The sequence below is a fragment of the Cryptomeria japonica genome, chromosome 9, assembly GCF_030272615.1.
Source record: "Cryptomeria japonica chromosome 9, Sugi_1.0, whole genome shotgun sequence".
Lineage (NCBI taxonomy): Eukaryota > Viridiplantae > Streptophyta > Pinopsida > Cupressales > Cupressaceae > Cryptomeria > Cryptomeria japonica.
The window spans coordinates 676,420,891-676,440,821 of record NC_081413.1 but is presented as its reverse complement, the minus strand read 5'-3'; the positions used below and the strand labels follow the sequence as shown (position 1 = coordinate 676,440,821).

Sequence of the window (19,931 nt, the reverse complement as noted above, 5' to 3'; positions counted from 1 at the left end):
AAGTGAAGAATCAAGCCTAAAAAATGATTTTCGCTCCTGACCCTTCCAAAGGGTCCAGAGCGAAAATCTACCTAAGACTCTTTCCCTTCCTTGTTTGACCAAATTTTGATGTCCAAGGCATGTTGAAAGGGAGAATGAACATGTTGTGGCCTTTGGGAATGTTTGAAAGAGTTGAAGAATGAGCGTTTTAGCAAAGGAAGGAAATTTCGCTCCTGACCCTTCCAAAGGGTCCAGAGCGAAATTCCTTGCAAACCTATTCTTTTGACCTTGTTTAGGCTTAAGACCTTATCCCTTGGGTGAAGAATGATGTTTAGTTGCCTTCTAGAGAGGATTGGAGTTGAAGAGATGAAATATCAAGTCAAGAATGAGATTTTCGCTCCTGACCCTTCCAAAGGATCCAGAGCAAATTTTCTCAAAACCTCTCTTTGCTCTCAACTTTGTGCTAGATAAAGTGTGGGCTAAGGTAAAATCAAGAAGGAGATGTCCCTAAGAGTGACTTCAAGTTGCTAGAAATCATTGAAATTGAAGGAATTGAGCCAAATCAAAAATTTCGCTCCTGACCCTTCCAAAGGGTCCAGAGCGAAAATTCTACAATCACTTGTTTTCCTTGCAAAATCAGGTCAACTTTGAGTTTTTATAGCTTGGATGAGTGTGAGGAGAGGTGTTCTTGCCCTTTTGAAGTTGATCGAGGTTGAAAGATGGAGGAGTAAGCTCAAACCAAGGATTTCGCTCCTAACCCTTCCAAAGGATCCCAAGCAAAAATCCCAAGAGCACCTACTTTCTTTGCAAGGCAAGTTAAAATTTTGATTTTTATGGCCTAGATGGGAGTGAGGCGATGTGTCCTTAGTCTTGGAGGTGAATTGACATTAAATGATGGAGGAACATGCTAAAAAACTTGAAAATCTCTCCTGACCCTTCCAAAGAGTCCAGGGCAAAATTGTGCAAAACCTATCTTTTCCCTTAAATTTATGCCAAGTCTAGTGAGGATTGAGATCAAAGAAGGCCTTAGAGATGGCTTCAAATTGCCAATAATTATCAAGTTTGAAGGAATTGAGCCAAATAATGAAAATCGCTCCTGACCCTTCCAAAGGGTCTAGGGCAAAAATTCTTCAATCACCTATTTTTCCTTGCAAAATCAAGTCAAACTTGGGTTGGATGAGAGAGGAGAAGTGTTTTCTTGCTTTGTGAGGTGGATTCAAGTTGAAATGATGGAGGAATGAGCTCAAAACAAGATTTTCGCTCCTGACCCTTCCAAAAGGTCCAGAGCAAAAATCCTAAAACACATTCTATCTTCAAGAGTTTGTGCCAAGTCAAGCCTAGATCGAGTGAGGGATGCCCCTAGGATTGCCCTTGAATAGTTTGTTGCCTTCAAATATGCTATTTTTAAGCTAAAAAGTGAATTTCGCTCCTGACCCTTCCAAAGGGTCCACAGCAAAATTCTTCCAACCACCTTTTTCTTCAAGATTTGAGTGAAGTCAGGCCTAGACTAGAGTGGAAGAAGCTACTTGGAATTCCTTGGAAAGATTTTTGACCACCAAAGATGCAAATTTTGAGCTAAAATTGGAGTTTCGCTCCTAACCCTTCCAAAGGGTCCAGAGCGAAATTCTGGATAGGTCTTGTTTCTGGCCATGATTTCTAGCAAAATTCTCTCTTCTACTCATTTTGAGGTCAAAACTTTGGTTCCTATAGCGTATATGGAAGTGGAGTGATGTATTTTTGCTTGGCAATGTAGATTGGAGTTTAAGAAATGAAATTTCAAACTTAGAGAAAGAAATGAGCTCCTGACCCTTCCAAAGAGTCCAGGGCGAAATTGTGCAAAACCTATCTTTTCCCTCAATTTTATGCCAAGTCTAGTGTGGATCAAGATTAAAGGTGTCCTTAGGCATGTCCTTGAATTGCCAAGAGTCATCAAATATGAAGAAATGAGCTCATAACAAGAAATTCACTCCTGACCCTTCCAAAGGGTCCAGGGCGAAATTCTTATGGGGCCTGTCCCTGGAAAGAATCTTGAGCAAACTTCATTTTGATGTCTTCTTGTTGATGATTTAAGGTAGAAAATGCTATGTTAGAATAAATATATTATGTGTCCTTAATCATCTTATGGTTTGTTTTGCAGATGAAAGAAGACCAGGCCAGGGCAAGGACGACCTCTTCCAGTCCAGCATCATCAAGGATGACCTCTTCTAGTCTAGCATTTCAAGGAAAGGTACACCATCCATCCTGCACATCAAAGACAAAGGAGGTTAAAGCAAGGGTTCGTTGAAGGAGCCAATAGTTTCAAAAGAGTTAATTAAAGTTATCTTCTCAGCATCATCAAATTGAAACATCAACCAAGTTACAAGTGTCAGACAAGGTGGCGTCCCAGTCATCATTCCTCCAGTTGGATTGGTCCACCTCAGCGTGTCTAGATTCAATGTACCCGACTCATCAAAGATGACACAAACTTCGATGTACCTACCCTGGTTATCCATTGGTCGAATATTCCAGAGAAGACATGTGTCCAAATAATGCAATTATTTCATTGGCCAGAATTAAGTTTGTCGTAACAAACCCTAATTAGGGTTTGCATTGTAAAAACTCGGCCATTGATCTCAAATCGATCGGAGTCATTGAATTGTATTGAGAGCACTATATAAGCCATGGCTCCTCATTTGTAAAGGCTAATAGCTAGAAGGTTAATAGTTAGTTCATAGAGGTTAGAATAGCTAATGATTAATAGCAAATAGAATAGCAGTTAGAGTAGAATAGGAAGAGAAGGCAAAGATTGTTGCCAAGATGTTGTTGTAAAAGACTTGTAAACTTCATTGAAGAAATGGTGAAATCTATGGGTCGATTCAACAATTTGCATGGTCTCTATACTTCTCAGATTTGATTTCATGTTATTAGATGAGTGGAAGAAATGTGTTTGATTGATGGTGAAATTTGTATATCCATACTACTAGCAGTTTGTTGATTGCAGACTTGCCTTGTGTAGTCAACTGGAATCATTCAGCTTAAGCTTAACTTCAATTGTCGCTTCTTCATTGACATGCATCAACCTGATGGTACTGTAGTGATGATCTGAACATCATAAAGCTTTCCTCCGAAGATCGCACTAACCTTGTGGAGATGGTCCTTGGATGTCAAAACAAGACTTAGTTAGAATTTCATCAAAGGTCATTCATTGCTCTTACATTCTTAGTGTTAGAATTAGATCCTTTCCTCGCCCTCATCCTTTTTTCTTTTTTTCAAAATCTAGGCTAGTGAAATCCTATGTTCCAGTAATATTCAAAGCAAATCAGACGTTCAGTCATCAAGTGTAAGTCCCCTTGTGATTCCAGCAAAATCACATCATACCACAGAGAGCTTATCCACACGTAGAGATCCTACATAACAGAACCTTGGAGTTACTCTGACTGATCCTTCGGCGAGATCTTCAGCAATCGGGAACTTTGTTCAAGAGAGGATAAGGTAACTTTAGGTATTTCATTTTGTGTTTGGTCGTGTACAAAAGACACATCAACACACACCCATTCCATATCATGATAAGAAAAGTTAATTCGAACAATTGTGTAAGTCCCCAAGTGAAAACAACAATTCACATCGACCATTGAGTTACCCACTCGTCCAGACCTGACTATAGAAACCTTGGAATCATTTTAGTTGATCATATCCTTAGCATCTGAGGTGATTTTGTTCAAGAGAGGGTAAATTACTTTGGTATTTTATTCTAAATGTTATGTGCATAAAACACACATCAACAGGACCCAATCCTATGTCAACTTTCGAAAAAGCTGAAAAAAAAAAAGCAAAAAGAAGGCCAAAAAAACTACATCCCGGATTGGTCCCAAAGTGCCAAAAAATCAAAAAAGCAAAAAAACAAAATCTCACAAAAATAGGAAGGTGTCAGAATTGAGCCTAAGCAATTGCGTTTTTCGTCCTTCAAGCCTTTTGAGTGCTTTGATAGTGTCCAAAATACTATTCTAAGCATGATTTCCCTATCTGACTCGGATGACTTCTCAAAAACTTTAACTCCTCATTGCAAAAAGACTGGTGATTAGCAGTTGCGATGCCAAGGCAAAACCCTAAAAAGCAAAAACAGGGGGTCCCCATTTGCAATGGGGCGATGTGTGAAAAGGTCACAACAGTTAGCAGTATTCAAATCAAATTTATTTGAACTGTCTCCCATGATCCTCAGCTGCAACACTCCTGTATTTTTTCTTGAAAAAAAAAATGTTCACAACAAATTTTCTTAATCAATATTAACGGCCAGCTTCTATTAATGAATTCATTGAAGTTTTGAACCAAGGATGAAAAAATTGTTCAAAAATCGCCTGAATAGCGATTTATCGCGAGTTAGAATGGCAAAAGATTTAATCGTCCAATAAATTGCCAGCGATTTTGTAAAAAAATCGGGAACTTTTGACTGGATTAAATCGCGATAAAATCACGATCAAATTGGAAAAAATCGCGTTTGTAGAAGCGACTGTGTTTTTAACCCTAGAAAGTGGGTGCAAATCCGCGATTTCATTTTTACTGAGCACACAAGTCTTCACGCGATGGCCAACAGGGTTTGCAGGCTCAGCAAGATGGGATTTGCTACCATTTGGAGAATTTGGAGGTATCGGGCGCTATGGTCCGCTATGGTCACAAATGAGTTTTTTAATTTCATATATCGAACCTTTAATAGATATTACATATCCATCATTACACATTCTAATGGTAATACCTCTAAATTCTCCAAATAGTTATTACCATTTAATTTAATTTAATGAACCTTTAATAGATTTTGCACATCCATTATTTTAATATATTTATTATTCAAGAATCAAAATAAAAAATGATGGTGAATTTAATTTAATTTTTTAAAATATTTGTATTTTCAGAAATTATATATTTTCAAATGTTCGATAATTTTGCCAATTTATTGCCGATTTTTTTCCGATTCCTGATTTTTTTTTAAAATTTGGCCAAAAGATTTATTACCGATTAAGATATTTACATCTTTGTTTTGAACAATATTTGATGATATGCTCATCTATCTGTCAGACCTGCATCACGTAACTACCCTAAGGTTACCCTACAATTTGATTAAAATAGTTAATAGGTTGATTGTAATGATACAAAGCCTAAACAGGCCAATGCTTTCATTTTTATGTTTCAATTGGTACTCATCAAAGAAAGCAAAATGTTTCCAGGGTTGCTATATATCATGTTTTTATGTTGCATGAACTGGTAAATATCCCTTTTCAGTAGTTTTCGTATTTTGTAGCATGCAACTTGAACTTATGATTCTTCTCAATGATCTGTACAATTTTTGATGTTCCGTAGTTTTTGACATTTTCCAAACTTTCTAATCTCTTAAACGTATTTAACTTAAATAGCTATGACAATAATGCTAATACGTCTTAACATAATATGAGGTCTGTGAGGAACTAAATTAGATTTTTTTAAGGCAGTAAAACAGCTATTTCATTAACAAGTAGCATTTCTCCAAGATTCAGGGACGGAGTGGGGAGGACAATGCACTTACAAAAGGGGATTGGCAAATAAAATTATATTAAAAATTTTAAAATAAAAAAAGATTTAAAATACATAAAAAATAACTTAAACAAACTAAAAAAAGCTAAATTATAAAAAATATGAGCATTTAAATATATTTAATTAATAGATAAAGTATAAAGATGAGCCCATACCTAGTATATAACCCTTGAAAACTCTTCTACAATTGAAAGGGAACACGTAATGGGCTACCCTATCTGTTGAAAATTCAATAATGGTCTGATACTTTTCCCTTTCCTGAAGTTTTCTGTGGTTTAGTTGTATCCTGGTGCATTTGGTGTAGGAAAGGTTTCATACATAGATAAAACCAATATACAAGAGCAATGCATTGATATACACGAGCAAATTTAATGCTTTCATTTGCACCAATTGAATATTACAATGGATTTATAACACTGAGATTTTTCTTTGCAGATATTATTGTCAATAACACACAGTGCATACAATTGCAGTAATGATAACACCACCAATTCCCAAAAACAACATGCATTCACAACTTTCAGAATGAATCAATAAAGAACCTGACTTATTTGTTGTTGTGATAAAACATGTGTTCCACCGGCGTTGGGGAGGGGGGGATGGGGGGACGGGTTTCCGGGACGGGGGGACCAAGGGCCTAAGTTTGGGGACAGTGGGGGGACGATGGCTAGAGTGATTCGCATCCACTAACAGGGTCTTCCCTGAAAACCAAACAGCTCTATTGTTGTGACTAACTCAGCAAATATTATGAACACTGATGCTTCTTACTTCACCCAGCATGTTATAGACTGTGTACACCAACAAACTCGGCTTCAGCACTATATGTATGTGTTTTGCCAACCATTTCCATTACTACTGCTTCCCTTATGCTGTAACAATACCAAACCCACTCAACCTTTCTGCCAATACTCTCTATACAGGCGACTGTTATTGCTACGCCCAGCATAAAGGAAACTTCCAGCTACACCCAGCTATTGCAAAATCAAACCTTCAACTGTAAGCACTGATTGAACTGCAATCCCAAACTCAGATACTGTAGCTAAAGGGAATAGCTGGGTACTGCGTTATCTTCCCAGCTGCATTTTGTCGATAATCCGAAATACCTTTCACCATTGTCTCTTCAATGCTCGTTTGTTCTTATAAAAACTCCCCAGACCTGGTCTTTCACAGGCATAGGAAATGTCACATCTGAGGGATTTCGTCCTCAAATGCCAAATATTTCCAGAACTGAATCCAGAAAACCCAAATCCCAAGAATTCACTATTTCCAAGATGTCCCCCTTCAACATTAAATGCTCATATTTGAGACTTTCTTTGGGCACACTTTCCAAGACACCACAAATGTGGTATAAATAACTTCTTTTTAAAATATCACTTCTCTCTTAAGTGAATAAAATGTACCTTTTCAAAATAAAGTGATTTTATAAATAAATGTACTTTAATTTAATAGTCACTTTATTAATTTAAACTCACTTTTTCCCCTTAAAATGCCACTTTCAATAATATAATGATATTTTGACATTTAAGGTCACTGTTTTATGCGCCCAAGATTTAAAACCTTTCACGTCGGTTCCAACAAGCTATAACACTAAGGTTGGAATTAAATATTTGAATTAAATTTAAGCAACCTTAGTAAAATAATTAAAATAGCTCATTAATGCACCAAATTTGCAAAAACTTGTCAGAACACATCGGAATCAAGTTCCGATCGCACCGGAGTGATCCTGATGACAAATAATAGCAAACGAGGCCGATCAGGCAACTTAGTAAAAATAGACAGCTTCTCCAAGATTCTTGGAGACCAATCCAAAGGCCAGAAATCACTTCGAAAAGTGGCGTATAACTCCACTAAACCAACTGAGTTCATCAGAAACATCAGATTACTCATTTGAACAAGCAAATGTGAACCCAGAGTGTCAGCTACTAAAGCTTGCTAGAGAACCTGAAAAATTGTGGACATTACTCACACAACTACGTAGTTGTGTGAGTCAATGTCAATCTGAAACAAATAAACCTTTGACCACCACCAATTAGATGAGACAACAACTTTGCTTTCCATTCAACAGGTCCCCAACTTTCATTAATGACTTAGTGTTTTACTTTTATTCCTTGCTTCTAACCAGCAATGCTTCATGTTTAACTTCTTGCTTTTGTAAAGCAAAATGAAGGCCATGAAGTTGATTTTTATCATTTTGTTTGTAAAAGTATTTAGGTTAAAGTGATTTATCTGAGGAAGGAAAAGCATTGATGTTGTTCAAGAATAAAGTTGGCAAAGAATCTCAAACTTTCCTAGCATCATGGAACAAGCCTTTACAATTCCTGTGCAAAGGGACTGGAACCACATGAGACAAATTCCAGCAGGCAAGCACTCCAAATTTAGCTTTCCTAAATCTGGAAGGCTAAACTAGATTCTTCACTCTCCTCTCTACTCTGTCTAGAAGGCTTGATGTAAGCCACATCAAGCTCAGGAAGCCTTCCACATTTTATTTTATTGGATTTTTTTTCTTCTGTTTAAAAGTTGCAAGCATGAGGATACACAGGGCATCAACAATTTTAGCAGAAAAGAAGAGGATGTCCCTCTTTTTTAGGGATGTTCTACTTTTGTTAGGAAAATAGGGGGGGGATAGGGGGAGATGCCCTATCCCCCATCCCCAGAATGTTCTAGATATCTGGGTTGGGTGTCTAGGCCCTGTGGAACACTGTCTAACATGTCAATGTAATAAGTTTTTTGGGATTTGTAATACTACAGTCACAAGATCATTCTGTGCATAGCACATTTATTAAAAAAGGAGGATTTGCATAAAAGAACATGGCATCTCTATTGCTAGCACAAAATGCATAAACAAAAATCCAGTCTCCATCCCTCTTGCTAGTGTCAATTAGGATCAACCATGTTTGCAGTTTTACCAAGTATGTGAATCATAAATCCCGATATGCTTACCCAACACAAACTTTAAACTTACCATAAGGAAACAAATAACAAAGAAAAATGAGACATAATATGCAAATCTATAAGCATCAACAAACAACTTAATTAGAGAGCCTCATTAGTCACTGTTGATCCAGAAAGCCATGTATTACCTGCTGCATTGGGAACTCAGGTGATATATATGTCCAAACATAGTCCTCACTTGCAGACCTATCAGCTGACATCATCCCATCAAGCATTCCAGAAGTAAGCAATGTTGATGATCTAGTACGACCCAACCGTATACGAACTGCTTTTGCTGAATATATAGGTAATCCCATCTGAAAGTAGGCTGGTTGGGAATATCAAACAAACTTGTTAGCAGCTCTGGCCTTTGTAAATCAAACTGTGGCTCAAGACTAACATATAGAACATTATTTGGTCTAGCACATACCTTGAAATGGGTGTATTTTGACTTCATGGACTACACATAATCTAGAGCTCAACCTGTAAGTCAACGTTTCAGGAACATCAGAATTACTCTCTCCTTGACTTGACCAATAGGATGGTCTGTCATCTTCAATAGCCGATGGATGTAAAGTATACATAATGCTCTCATCTGGAAAGATGTCAGTGCTAGATGCACTGATAGGGTGCTGAATACAATTATTTTCAGTTGCAGGTTCCATAAGATCTCGTGCTAATTGTGTGTAGACCCTGTGCTCTCTCTCTATATTCTTCCATTCTGTGACCTTGCTCAAACTGGCTCCTTCAAAATTGACTTGCTGTCCAATTTCAAAAGCGCATACAAACCTAGACACTTCTGGAAATAGTTTGATGCAAAGCCCTCTAGAACATTGGTTTTCAGCAACTGCAACAAGTATCTGGCCGGTAGTTACTCAGAATGCAAGAAAAACTGAAGCCACTACTCATCACAATATATATGATTAGAGGTTGAACTATAGCAAGTCAAGTTCCCAAATCAATGAGCATGATTTAATTTACTAGGCTAGAATATGAAGCTACCTTCATCCTTCATACGAGGTGCAACTGCACGTGTATGACCCTGGGAAATGTAGGTTTAATCTTGAAACTCATTTTCTTGTTAGTTGAATGGAGAGGATTATTTAAAACACACATGAGAATAAATGCAGAGTGGTAGATTTCAATCCTGAAACTTCTCTTTTCAACAAGAATTGATGGCAGAAGTTTAAAATCTTTTTATAAGGATTACTACCTGTCAAATTTAGGACTTTATTCCAACCTCTCAATTTACTTGTTAATGAGAAGATAAATGTTTTCCATCTTGTTGATTCTAAAGGTGAAATTGGATTTTCTTTGTTTGTAACACTCTTCCCATATAATGAAGCCAAGATCTATAACTGACATGAAATAATAACTGTCATGGAACCACTAGGACTCAATCACTTGTTGGATTTTCTAAACACTGACAATAGAACTGTAATTTTTGTCTAGGATAAGTCAGTTTGAATGCATTATTCTTCTGATCACTCAGAAATCAAAATCTAAACCTTCCATAGCAAAAAGGTATCTCTCCTAGCAAAATCTCCATTATGCATCCATTTGCAAGGCTAAAGCATATGAAACTTGTGCAACTCCATATCATGATCCAAAAACAAATTAAACAGAATTGCACAATTATTCCTCCACAGGCTTAGAGATTTTAAATTATATTATATTGAAAACACTGTGCAAAGAAATTTTGTGGCAAAATCCCTATAACTCATAGTTATTATCTGTGATCTAATCTACAAATAGGTGTGAAGCTGATAGAAGATAATAATAAGCTGCAATTATAAGACTGTTTTGATACTGTGACAGCTTAACAAGATGCATTTAAGACAATTATAGACGAAAGCAGACAAAACATAATGAAGACATGCATCATTTAGGTTATATCCTCAATTTATTGGAATTTCTTTGAATTACTCAACTTCATGTTCAAGTTAGACCTACATATAGAAAGTAAGTGTAATATAATAAAAATTACCAAACATGAGCTAGTAATTTGTCTTTTAAAACAACTATTAGGGAGACCATAACTCAGTCAATCCATCATGATCCATCTTTGGCTGTATAACACACATGTTGTTACTTCCTCACCAGACTTATACCCGTGGGCCTGACATAGGATCCCTGTGTAATGAAATTCTGATGCCCACGGCCAAATATACAAGTTCATTCTCATTCACTAATAGCATATGTGGCAATAACAATTGACAGCGGAGAATGATAAGACATATTACCACCACAATCTTATTGTTCATCACTATATGTGATCTACAAACATGTAAGTAGAGTAGAGTTATTGTCTGCAAGTTCTGCAGAGTGTGCTACTTTGTTTAATCCAGACATTGTGATGAGATTCCATATGACAAGGATAATGAAGACAAATACTCTCTATAAACATCAAATATATAGATTTTAACAAACCAAAACTGGAAAGCTATAAGGCACAATATTTGAGCTATCAAGAACATTATTAAAAACATACTTTTTCATTCACAGCACTGCGACTTCTCTGATCCTAACATTTACAGCACTTATCAGCCACAAATCCACATTACTTATAATTTTTGTGTAATGTCCCCATTTGTGAGCATCAGTTTTCAGAGGATCAGCCTATTTCCTGACCCTCATAGGCTAATGGAATTGTTCAGAGGGTCCAGTTTGGGCATCACGGAACTTTTCAGGTGGCAGTTGTCAGCCTTTACTTCTCCAGATCTTTCTTATGTTCTGAGGCTAGGTTATTCATAGGTTTCTGACTATGATTTGAGGTACTTGCTATTTATAGTAAGTCAGTGCTACATTAGAGACCCACCTTACTATTTTTAGTAAGGCAGTTGGATGTGTAGTGGGAACAATGGTTGACCTCCAGGTTCAGACGGGACAGAGAGATAATGAGTAATCAATGAGATATTAAAATTATAATGGCATTTAATGATATTATTTGTTAATGATTATATTATAAAGTTATTATTTAACTTTATAAAATGTCATTAAGAGTGGGGCCATTATAGCATTAAGTGACTTTATAAAATGACAATATAAAGGCATTTTAATTAATAAAGCTCTCCAGCTTGTTCGAGAAACCACTTCATAAGGAGGAATTAAAAGTAAAGGAGACTTTATCCCACATTGAGAGTGGAGATTGATTTGGAGTTTGAGCAGTCTTTGTAAACAAACCTTGTCTTCCTTCAAGAGCATGTTATGAGACTATCATATTGAGTTATTCCTCGATTGTTGCTGATATTCAGTGACTGGACTATTCTAAGGACAAAGTCTCTTGGATTTCTTGATGTTGGACGGAAAACCAAGCACCATTGTGAGGTGGTTTCACTCAGGAATCACTATGGAGTTTATTGCAGGTTCTTAATTCATGTTTAAGCATAATAGCAGCTAGGGTCTGCAAACAAATTCATATTATCAGCTGCACATTTATCCCAGAATGTTACAGCAGGGTTTGAGAGCAAATTAAAAGGGCAAACATTGCAGATTGAAGACACCTTAACAAGCAGACCTGTAGCTTCATTATTGCAGCCATTGTTGATCAGATTTCTGGAACTGATTGGCAGCTCTTAATCACAGGAAATCTCAGATCAGATTTGTGGCAGGCCCATGTGAGCGTCATAGGCATGGACTTTGTCAAAGTATTGCTTCAATTTTGTATCAGAACTTATAACCTTAAGGGTATGTACATCAGCACACTTAATATTGAACAAAGGTTATTGTTTGCCAAGTGTTTGTCTAAATGCCTATTGGCTGTAAGTGTCTTTTGTTGTACCTTCATGTTGGGTTGAATAGATAAATGCCAAATGTTTGATAATTTGTCAAGTAGCTGTAGTTAATATTTTCAGTCACTTATATGCATGTGAAAAATCATAAAAAGCTGGCATATCATTTCTATGTCATTGTTAGTCAATCTTGCATTGCTAGAAGCATTCAAAACATCAATTGCAGCATACAAACCAAAACAATACAAACAGAAACTCATAATAGTAAGTTCAGACATTGTATGCAAAGAGTTCGACAATATTCTTTGAGGGTTTAATCAGCAACTTGAGGTCAGATTAGACAAGGGTTAATACATTTTGGTGCTTACAAAAAACTGGAAATAATTTCATTAACATTCTAATAGTCGATTTACTGTTTTACATTTCACATTTCAACCTACAAAAATTATCTCTTTAGATTTCCAACAAGCACTGACTTGCATTTGACAAGTGATTTACCAAAACACTGCTATCATGTGCTGGAAAGTGTGAAATGATTATGTAATGTCTCCTTTTGGGATTGCCCTAAATCTTGTCCTTATAGATATCAAAGTCTGCTAATTTTCACCCTTATTAATTCTGATATTAGATATTGATCCATTGAATTTCTTGTCTTCTTTGATCTTAGGATGATTCCTCCAATTCCCCTTCTCAATTGAATTAATCTCTTCTTTATATCTTCATTTGTGGGAAGTCACACCTCTTCATAAGAAATGAGTCATCACTCTTCATTGCTGCCCTTTGAGAATTATAAATTATTCTCCAAATTGATCTCCCTTGGATGTCCTCCTCAAGTGAGACTTTCTCCTTTTTATATTCTCCAGTGTGACGGAGAGTCACATCCCTTCACCATGTCTGCCCCTTTGCAAGGGTCACAACCTTTCATAAATACAACTCTTTGAAAGAGACACAACCCTTCATCATTTCTGCTTATTGAAGGGACCAATTTCGTATTTTCTTCTCATTCCTCTTACACATCTTTCTTTCTTCCTCCATCCTTCTCCCTCTTTCAAATGAAGTTCTCTTCTCCCTTTTATATCTCATGTTTGAGGAAGTCACAACTTTTCATCTCATGCCTTTTGACCATTCATTAAACTTAACTAAATTTTAGTTATGGTTATGTTTAATTTGATTCTTTTATATTTATAATTTAAATCTTTTTTTTTATTCTTTTACATTTTAATTTTATTATTATTGTTTATTATTAAATCCTATTTCAAAAAGGGGACATTACAGATTAATGGCGAAATGGGTTTGCCAGTCACTCTTCGAAAAATCTGTTGGGAACCTATAACTAAGCATAAAAGGAAGGTTTTAGCTGCTGATTTTATGTTAATCTTAGCAATCAGATTGACAGTAAATAACAGAAAACACAAGAGAGACGCATAACACAGTGATACCCTGGGAAAACCTCCCTCTTGGAGGAAAAACCCAGCAACAATAAATGCAAATCTGATTAGATTATTCACAGTAGCTTAATACATCTTCACCCAGCTAGGGCACAACACATAACTTATCTGATGTAATGCAGATCAGATATCCAAACTTGATAATGACACCCAGCCTGTGATTCAGTGGTCCTAGTTGAGGTTTGCTTGTCCTTGAGAGGGATCGCACTGCAAGCACAGGTATTCGACAGTATAGCAGGTTTAGCAGCCTGGGAACAACTTCAGCAGTCTTAGAATGATGTTTGCCCAGTCTGTTTCAGGTTCGATAGCCCAGAAATGTCTTCGCTCAGCCTTGAGATGATGTTTCCAGCGGTAACATAAATTTGCTCTCCTTTAGATGAACTCGCTGATAAAAGAACCTCAATTTGCTGACTTTGCAAGTGTTCGCTGCCCTAGGGTGATTCGTAGGTGCAGAGATTAGATGCATATGAGTGTGATAGATCTTATGCTTGATGTTCGCTAATCTCTAATCATACTTTGCTGTTCACTAAAGTAATTCGCTTATGGCAGATAGGAATGTGTTTTCTGAATGTGTGTCTTGTGACCTCAAGTCACTTCCTTTATATACATGCCTTTAACCCTTATGCCTAGGTCGGCCTTGGTGCCAAATTACAAATTCAATTTGCAAATTACATAGAACCTACCCCAAGTTACAAGTTACAAATTCAATAGGTCACAAGTTACACAATGAATAGGTCTTGCCCCATAACCATTATCAGTTACATAAGTTGAGCGCCCAAATAGGGCCTGCCCTTAACATTCACAAGTTACATTGATATCTATTTGGGCCCAGCCCAATTACAAGCTATCCAAATTGGGGCTCAGCCCTAAACATTAATCAATTATATCAATACAATTAATTTTAAGGCCAAGGGCCACATTAAAATTAGTTACGCTAGGGATTCGACCTAGCTACATTTCAACATTAGCATTGGTCAAGAGCTTTTCAAAAAGCCAAATAGGAAAAACTTCCAATAACTCAGTGCAAAGATACATCACTTTTCCAAAATCAATATTTGTCAGTTTCAAATTCAATATATTGTACAACCACTGTAAGCGATTGATCATTAATAAAAGGCATGAGAAGCAACCTATCATCATGACATATCTGCAGCCCCTTTTGATTAAAAATTTAAATCCAGTCATTTATTAAGCAAAACAGCATTACTACCAATAACTTAAACCCTCTCACATTCCATGAGCAAAGCATAACCACACACCAAGGACTCATTTATTGCAGTAAATGACCATATTATTACAAGAAATTTATCATTTAGACTTCTATGATTACATGAAATTCACCACAAACTTTTTGAGTTACACCTACTTCATGTATGTACATGACTCAACCTTTTGTATTAATTAAGAATTTAAAAAAGTACAAGAATGTAAGACCCAATGACAAGCATTGATTAAAATGAGTCAATTATTTTGTTTCTTGGTTAAGTTGGGCCCTGGATAGAAGTCTTGTCTAGGTTTCTTGTTTCGAATGTTCATATTTGCACAAGATAGTGGGAATTTTAACCGATTAGTATATGTTTTGTACTAATAACCTTATGTATTCATATGTTGGTATTTTATTTAGCAATTCTTATTATTTATCCAATAAGGGGATTTGAGATAAGGCAAGAAAGTATCTAAGACATTTATTTTCATATATTATATATTTCCACTCTTCAAGGTGTTAGTGTACACTAATAGGTTTCAATACTTTGGTCTCCATCAACATTGGAGTTCAAAGAATGAGTTAAATCCTAGCTTTGACGCCAAAATGAAGAGAACTAATACCGATAAACCTATGCCAGAGAAGCAACACTAACAGAATCTTATATCTAGAAGAAAGATAAATGGACTCACACTATAAGACGAGAATTTAAATTGGTAAATGTGGTCTGGAAAAAAACTAGCGAAAACAGCAGTCACTTACCATGTTAAGTCGATCACTTACAATTCAATAACTAAATATTATTTTGCACTTGTGCTTAACCCTACTCCACATGTGAATGTTTATAGGCATATTAGTATACTAGGCTGCTGAGTGGTATTACAATGCAATGAGTTTAAAACCCTCGGCTGAAAAGTCACCTATAAGGGCCCCACAAAATTGTGGTGAGGTATACACTCTATAAGGGGTGTAAAGAAGGAAATCATACAAGTTACAACACATATCTAACAGAAAATTGGATAGTAATTGACAAGTCCCATGTCTATGGTATTAAGCATTGATGGTTGTTTGTTGTACAAATATTTTAACTTTGCTTTTTTGCATGCAATTCCTTTTACGGAATTAATTAAATGCATATGGTGTGTAATCTAGCACCAATGTGTGATGAAGGCTATAGTTATATGGTATATCCAAAAAAAATTTTAATGGTCAAATGTAAGAAAAAATAATAAGGCCCTAATCATTAGTATTAATTATATTGAATTTTATAATGTACTCCTAATCCTCATATTCGAATGCAACAACCAAGAGATTGCAATCATTCCCTATGATGAAATGTACAGATTGTTGCAGTATGGTTTTCTTTCTTTTGTGGTAGTGTTGGTGAGCTTTGTCCTCCAAATAAAATGTTTTTGTGTATATGCCATTAAGCTCTGGAATTAATGTGTGTTGTAGGCACAAGTGGTATTGATTCCTCCGTATGTTGATAGACAAGGTATCAAGGGTGACTTGTCAATAGAAGATTGCTGTTTAAGCCATGGTATATGTTATTTGCTACATTGATTACTAGTGTCTACCATGTGAATCGAAAGGGTCATGATGATGGTGCTACACTTGCCAAGCACTCTGACCTTCATGCCCAAAATACATTGAAACTAGATTTAGTTTTAAGGCCCCAAGAAGATTTTTATATGAGCAACTCACCTCCTTGGCCTGCCAGGAGTTGTAACTGTAGTCAAACTACCAAATTCTTTACTTATGCTAGTAATTCTTCGTTCTAAGAGTTAGAATAAATTACTTCAAGGCTTAACCTTGTGTGTCAAGGACCGCTCCAAAGATGATTAAATGTGTGAGACCCCTAGGTATCAAGGAGGATCAGAGAATGGTTTCATTCTCTCCCTCGCCCGTTTTTTGTAAATACTACATACAACTCATGTCATATCATTTATGTTCTCCTCTTGTTATCTTATCCATTGTGGACTTTCCCATGGTAAAGACCTATAGGTCCATATGTTCAGTGTGTTCACAATAGGGGCGATAGGCTGTGGAAGCCAATGATGAATAAATCTATCTCATATCTAAATGTTCCACTTGGTTATGAAAAACTCACGTCTTTGACCAAATGATCCATACTCACAGCTCTTGCTCTGAGAAGGAGAAGACAAAATTAATACTTTAATTACCTCTACATAAGTAACAAATACCTCAATGTACCCATGCATCCAATTATTTGAGCCTCAACCTCAAACCAATATTAAGGTTATAGTCCCTGTAAAGATTCTTATAGAATTTAAATTGATACAGATGTGAAGGTTTAAACAAAGCTGTATAGTCTCTCTGATTGTATACGACAGCTCTCCCTGTTGCTCTTACCTGCAGTGATAGTCCTAGTTCCTCAGAAGTTGAGGTATGTTACTTGGTCAAAGTGATCTAGACTCCCAATATTTTTCTGTATCCAAATTAATTTGTACAAAAACACTATAAAACAAGGAAATCGCTATACTTTATGTGTGGATTCTTTCAGAACAAATGCTATCACACTAAAGAATGGCAACATACCAAAGTGCCTCCAAAACCGTGAGACAGCAGAAATACGAGCAAGATCAGCAGGTGTCTCCAAATATTGAAGCACACTTCTTGCATTATCTGCACCTATTTGCTGCAGTAAATCATTCCCGTTCTCCAAGGGTAAATTCTCAATAACAAGATCCATTTTACCTAGACAACACGTATAAGTTTAATGTAAGCTTCCCTGCATGGTTTCAATAAAGATGCCATCACACGCTACAATTGCACATTCACATCATCCTAATCAAAAACACTGAGAACACAATCAATCAATGAGAAAGTGTGTGTGCACGTGTTTGTGATTTTGGATTAAAGAGAACATCATCAATGAAAAAAAAAAGTGCAAGGAAGTGATTTCCTTGATATATTCACATAAATCAATTCCATCTGAAGATAGGTGCCTCAACAGATAATCAGCTATATAATGAAGATAGTAGAAAGCCTGAGGTAGTATGAAGCCCAACATCTAGTGTTGAGCGTTTTCAACTTAATTAGTTGAGTTTGGGGCATCATATAACAGTAATGATTCAGAGACAACGAGGATGCTCTAAATTAAATCAAAGTTGTCAATTAATAAGCAAGTTAGTATACATCCAATTTTTCGTGATTGAAAAGGATGAAATCAAAAGGGTTGAGGATGCAATTTGCTCAATATGATTACATAATTCAATTCTAGCCAAAAATGGGCACCTAAAAAGATAATCACATATAGAAAACAAATACTAGGAAACCTGAGGAAGGTGCAGCACTAGAACAAAAATGAGTAACGTTTTGAACAACAGATTTAATTTAATTTACAAACTGATAATGCAAGTGTGAGACTCTAAACCAAATGTACTGAGTCAATTGACTAGTAAATGTACCGAATCAATTGGCAACTAAATGCACTGAATCAATTACCAAATAAATGTACCGAATCAATTGGAAACCAGACAGACACAAACTGGGCTTAGGTTTGACAATTTCATCACTCTGAGATGACATGCCACCAAAGCTAAAGCCTAAAATATTGTGTGCTCCAAAAAATAATTACTGAAATCGGTGAATCGACCACTCAAAACAGAATGATCGCGCAGTTTAGTGGTAAAATGGACAACTAGGGGAAATTGCATATTGATGCAGCTTGAAGATATGGCAGAGGAGTTGGCTGTCAATAAATCCTTGACTCGAAGGCGGTATGAAAGAAATACAATGGCTTCTTACCTAAAGAGGAATGCTCTACATTACAAAGATTGTAAAGTGTAACGGGATGGAAGCCCACATCCACACAATTACAGGTCCAATTTTAACCTTGTTCTGGAGCTCAAAGCACAGAATATGCATTTCAATTCCACGAGAAGCAAAGAACTTTAGAGTAACCATAGCCAACAGTTAACTGAACTCAAAAGCAAAGAATAGGCATTTAAATTCCAAGAGTATAAAAGAGTTTTGAAGTAATCAGTGAGTTAATTGGAATTAAACAGAGCAAAAGATGGTTGCCCTAAAAAGGAGAAAAACAAGTTTCTGACCTTGCAAAACTTCAAGGCATGTGAACTCCATCCACGACATACAATCAGCTTGTTTAGTACATACCTAATTATCGCATGCTTGTTATAACAAATTAGGCTAAACTAAGTTCATGGCAATAGCACGCTAAATTGCTCATTGAATGTTTACTTAAAAAGCTACCAATATCATCCCTGAATCACACTCCAAATCATAAAATTCTTGATGGGTATACCCTTAAAATTTAGACACAATTCAAAGCATTCTTACCAATAAATACCAGGAAAGGCACTTTCAAGGGAAATCGACATGAATTTAAGAAAAACAACAATAAGAACTACAGGTAGGTTCAAAACCTGTAAACGAAGATAGGGACAGTCGAAGGACCCTGTCCGTTCGAAGCGTACACCTGGAATATCTCTATATATAGTAGTTATTTGCAATGGGACGAAAGAGGACAAAAGGAAGGAAGAAAAAGTGAATTTTAATTTTTAATTTATTAGAACGGGTTTCTACATTATATTACATAATCTGTCATTCTACCTAGGGTCAACTAGTGTTACGGTCAAATAGACTTAACGATTTTAAGGTTCATGTAAACGAAAATGTTTACTTCAGTGATAATTTGTATGGACAATGAAGATAGATTAATTAATTATAATTAAGATGATAAATTGGATTATTGTAATAATTATTATTTTTAAGAAAGTAAATTCAATGGACAGTGTTATTTAATTTGTTGATTGGAGAATGTATAATGGGATTTGGTTATTGTCTGTTTAAGAAATGTAATCTCTACGCTAGTTAATTGCTTGAAATCTACATTGGATCTATGTTCTATTGTGGTCAAATTTGTAATTGTAGATTTATCTTCAATTCTTCACCTAGTTGGTCTTCATATACTCTTACTCTTCTCTAACTTATGAGGTATGGCAATATTAAAAAATGCCTCGAAAGTATTGTCATTGTATCACAAGGAGGCATGTTCTCTTAAGTCAATCCCCAAAATAGTGAGTAAAAATTCAAAGATAACAAACAAGGGCC

General features: G+C 36.0%; 1 protein-coding gene across 6 annotated transcripts in view; it reads right to left on the bottom strand.

Moving 5' to 3' along the window:
* LOC131077227 (F-box protein At4g00755) overlaps positions 1 to 19,375 on the bottom strand; it is a 45,883-nt gene extending 26,508 nt beyond the window's left edge. Inside the window, exons 1-5 of one of the 6 annotated variants that reach the window (XM_058014676.2) lie at positions 19,244 to 19,367; positions 18,911 to 18,974; positions 17,394 to 17,552; positions 8,882 to 9,298; positions 8,601 to 8,779 (exon numbers count right to left, since the gene is read on the bottom strand). In XM_058014676.2, the coding sequence (XP_057870659.1) occupies positions 8,601 to 8,779; positions 8,882 to 9,298; positions 17,394 to 17,552; positions 18,911 to 18,950 (795 nt within the window). In that variant the 5' untranslated portion in view covers positions 18,951 to 18,974; positions 19,244 to 19,367. Of the gene's footprint in view, positions 1 to 8,600; positions 8,780 to 8,881; positions 9,312 to 17,393; positions 17,553 to 18,910; positions 18,975 to 19,157 lie in introns of those variants that run through there. The other 5 variants (XM_059211080.1, XM_058014673.2, XM_059211081.1 and 2 more) reach the window with 5 other exon arrangements.
* Positions 19,376 to 19,931: the final 556 nt, after the last annotated feature.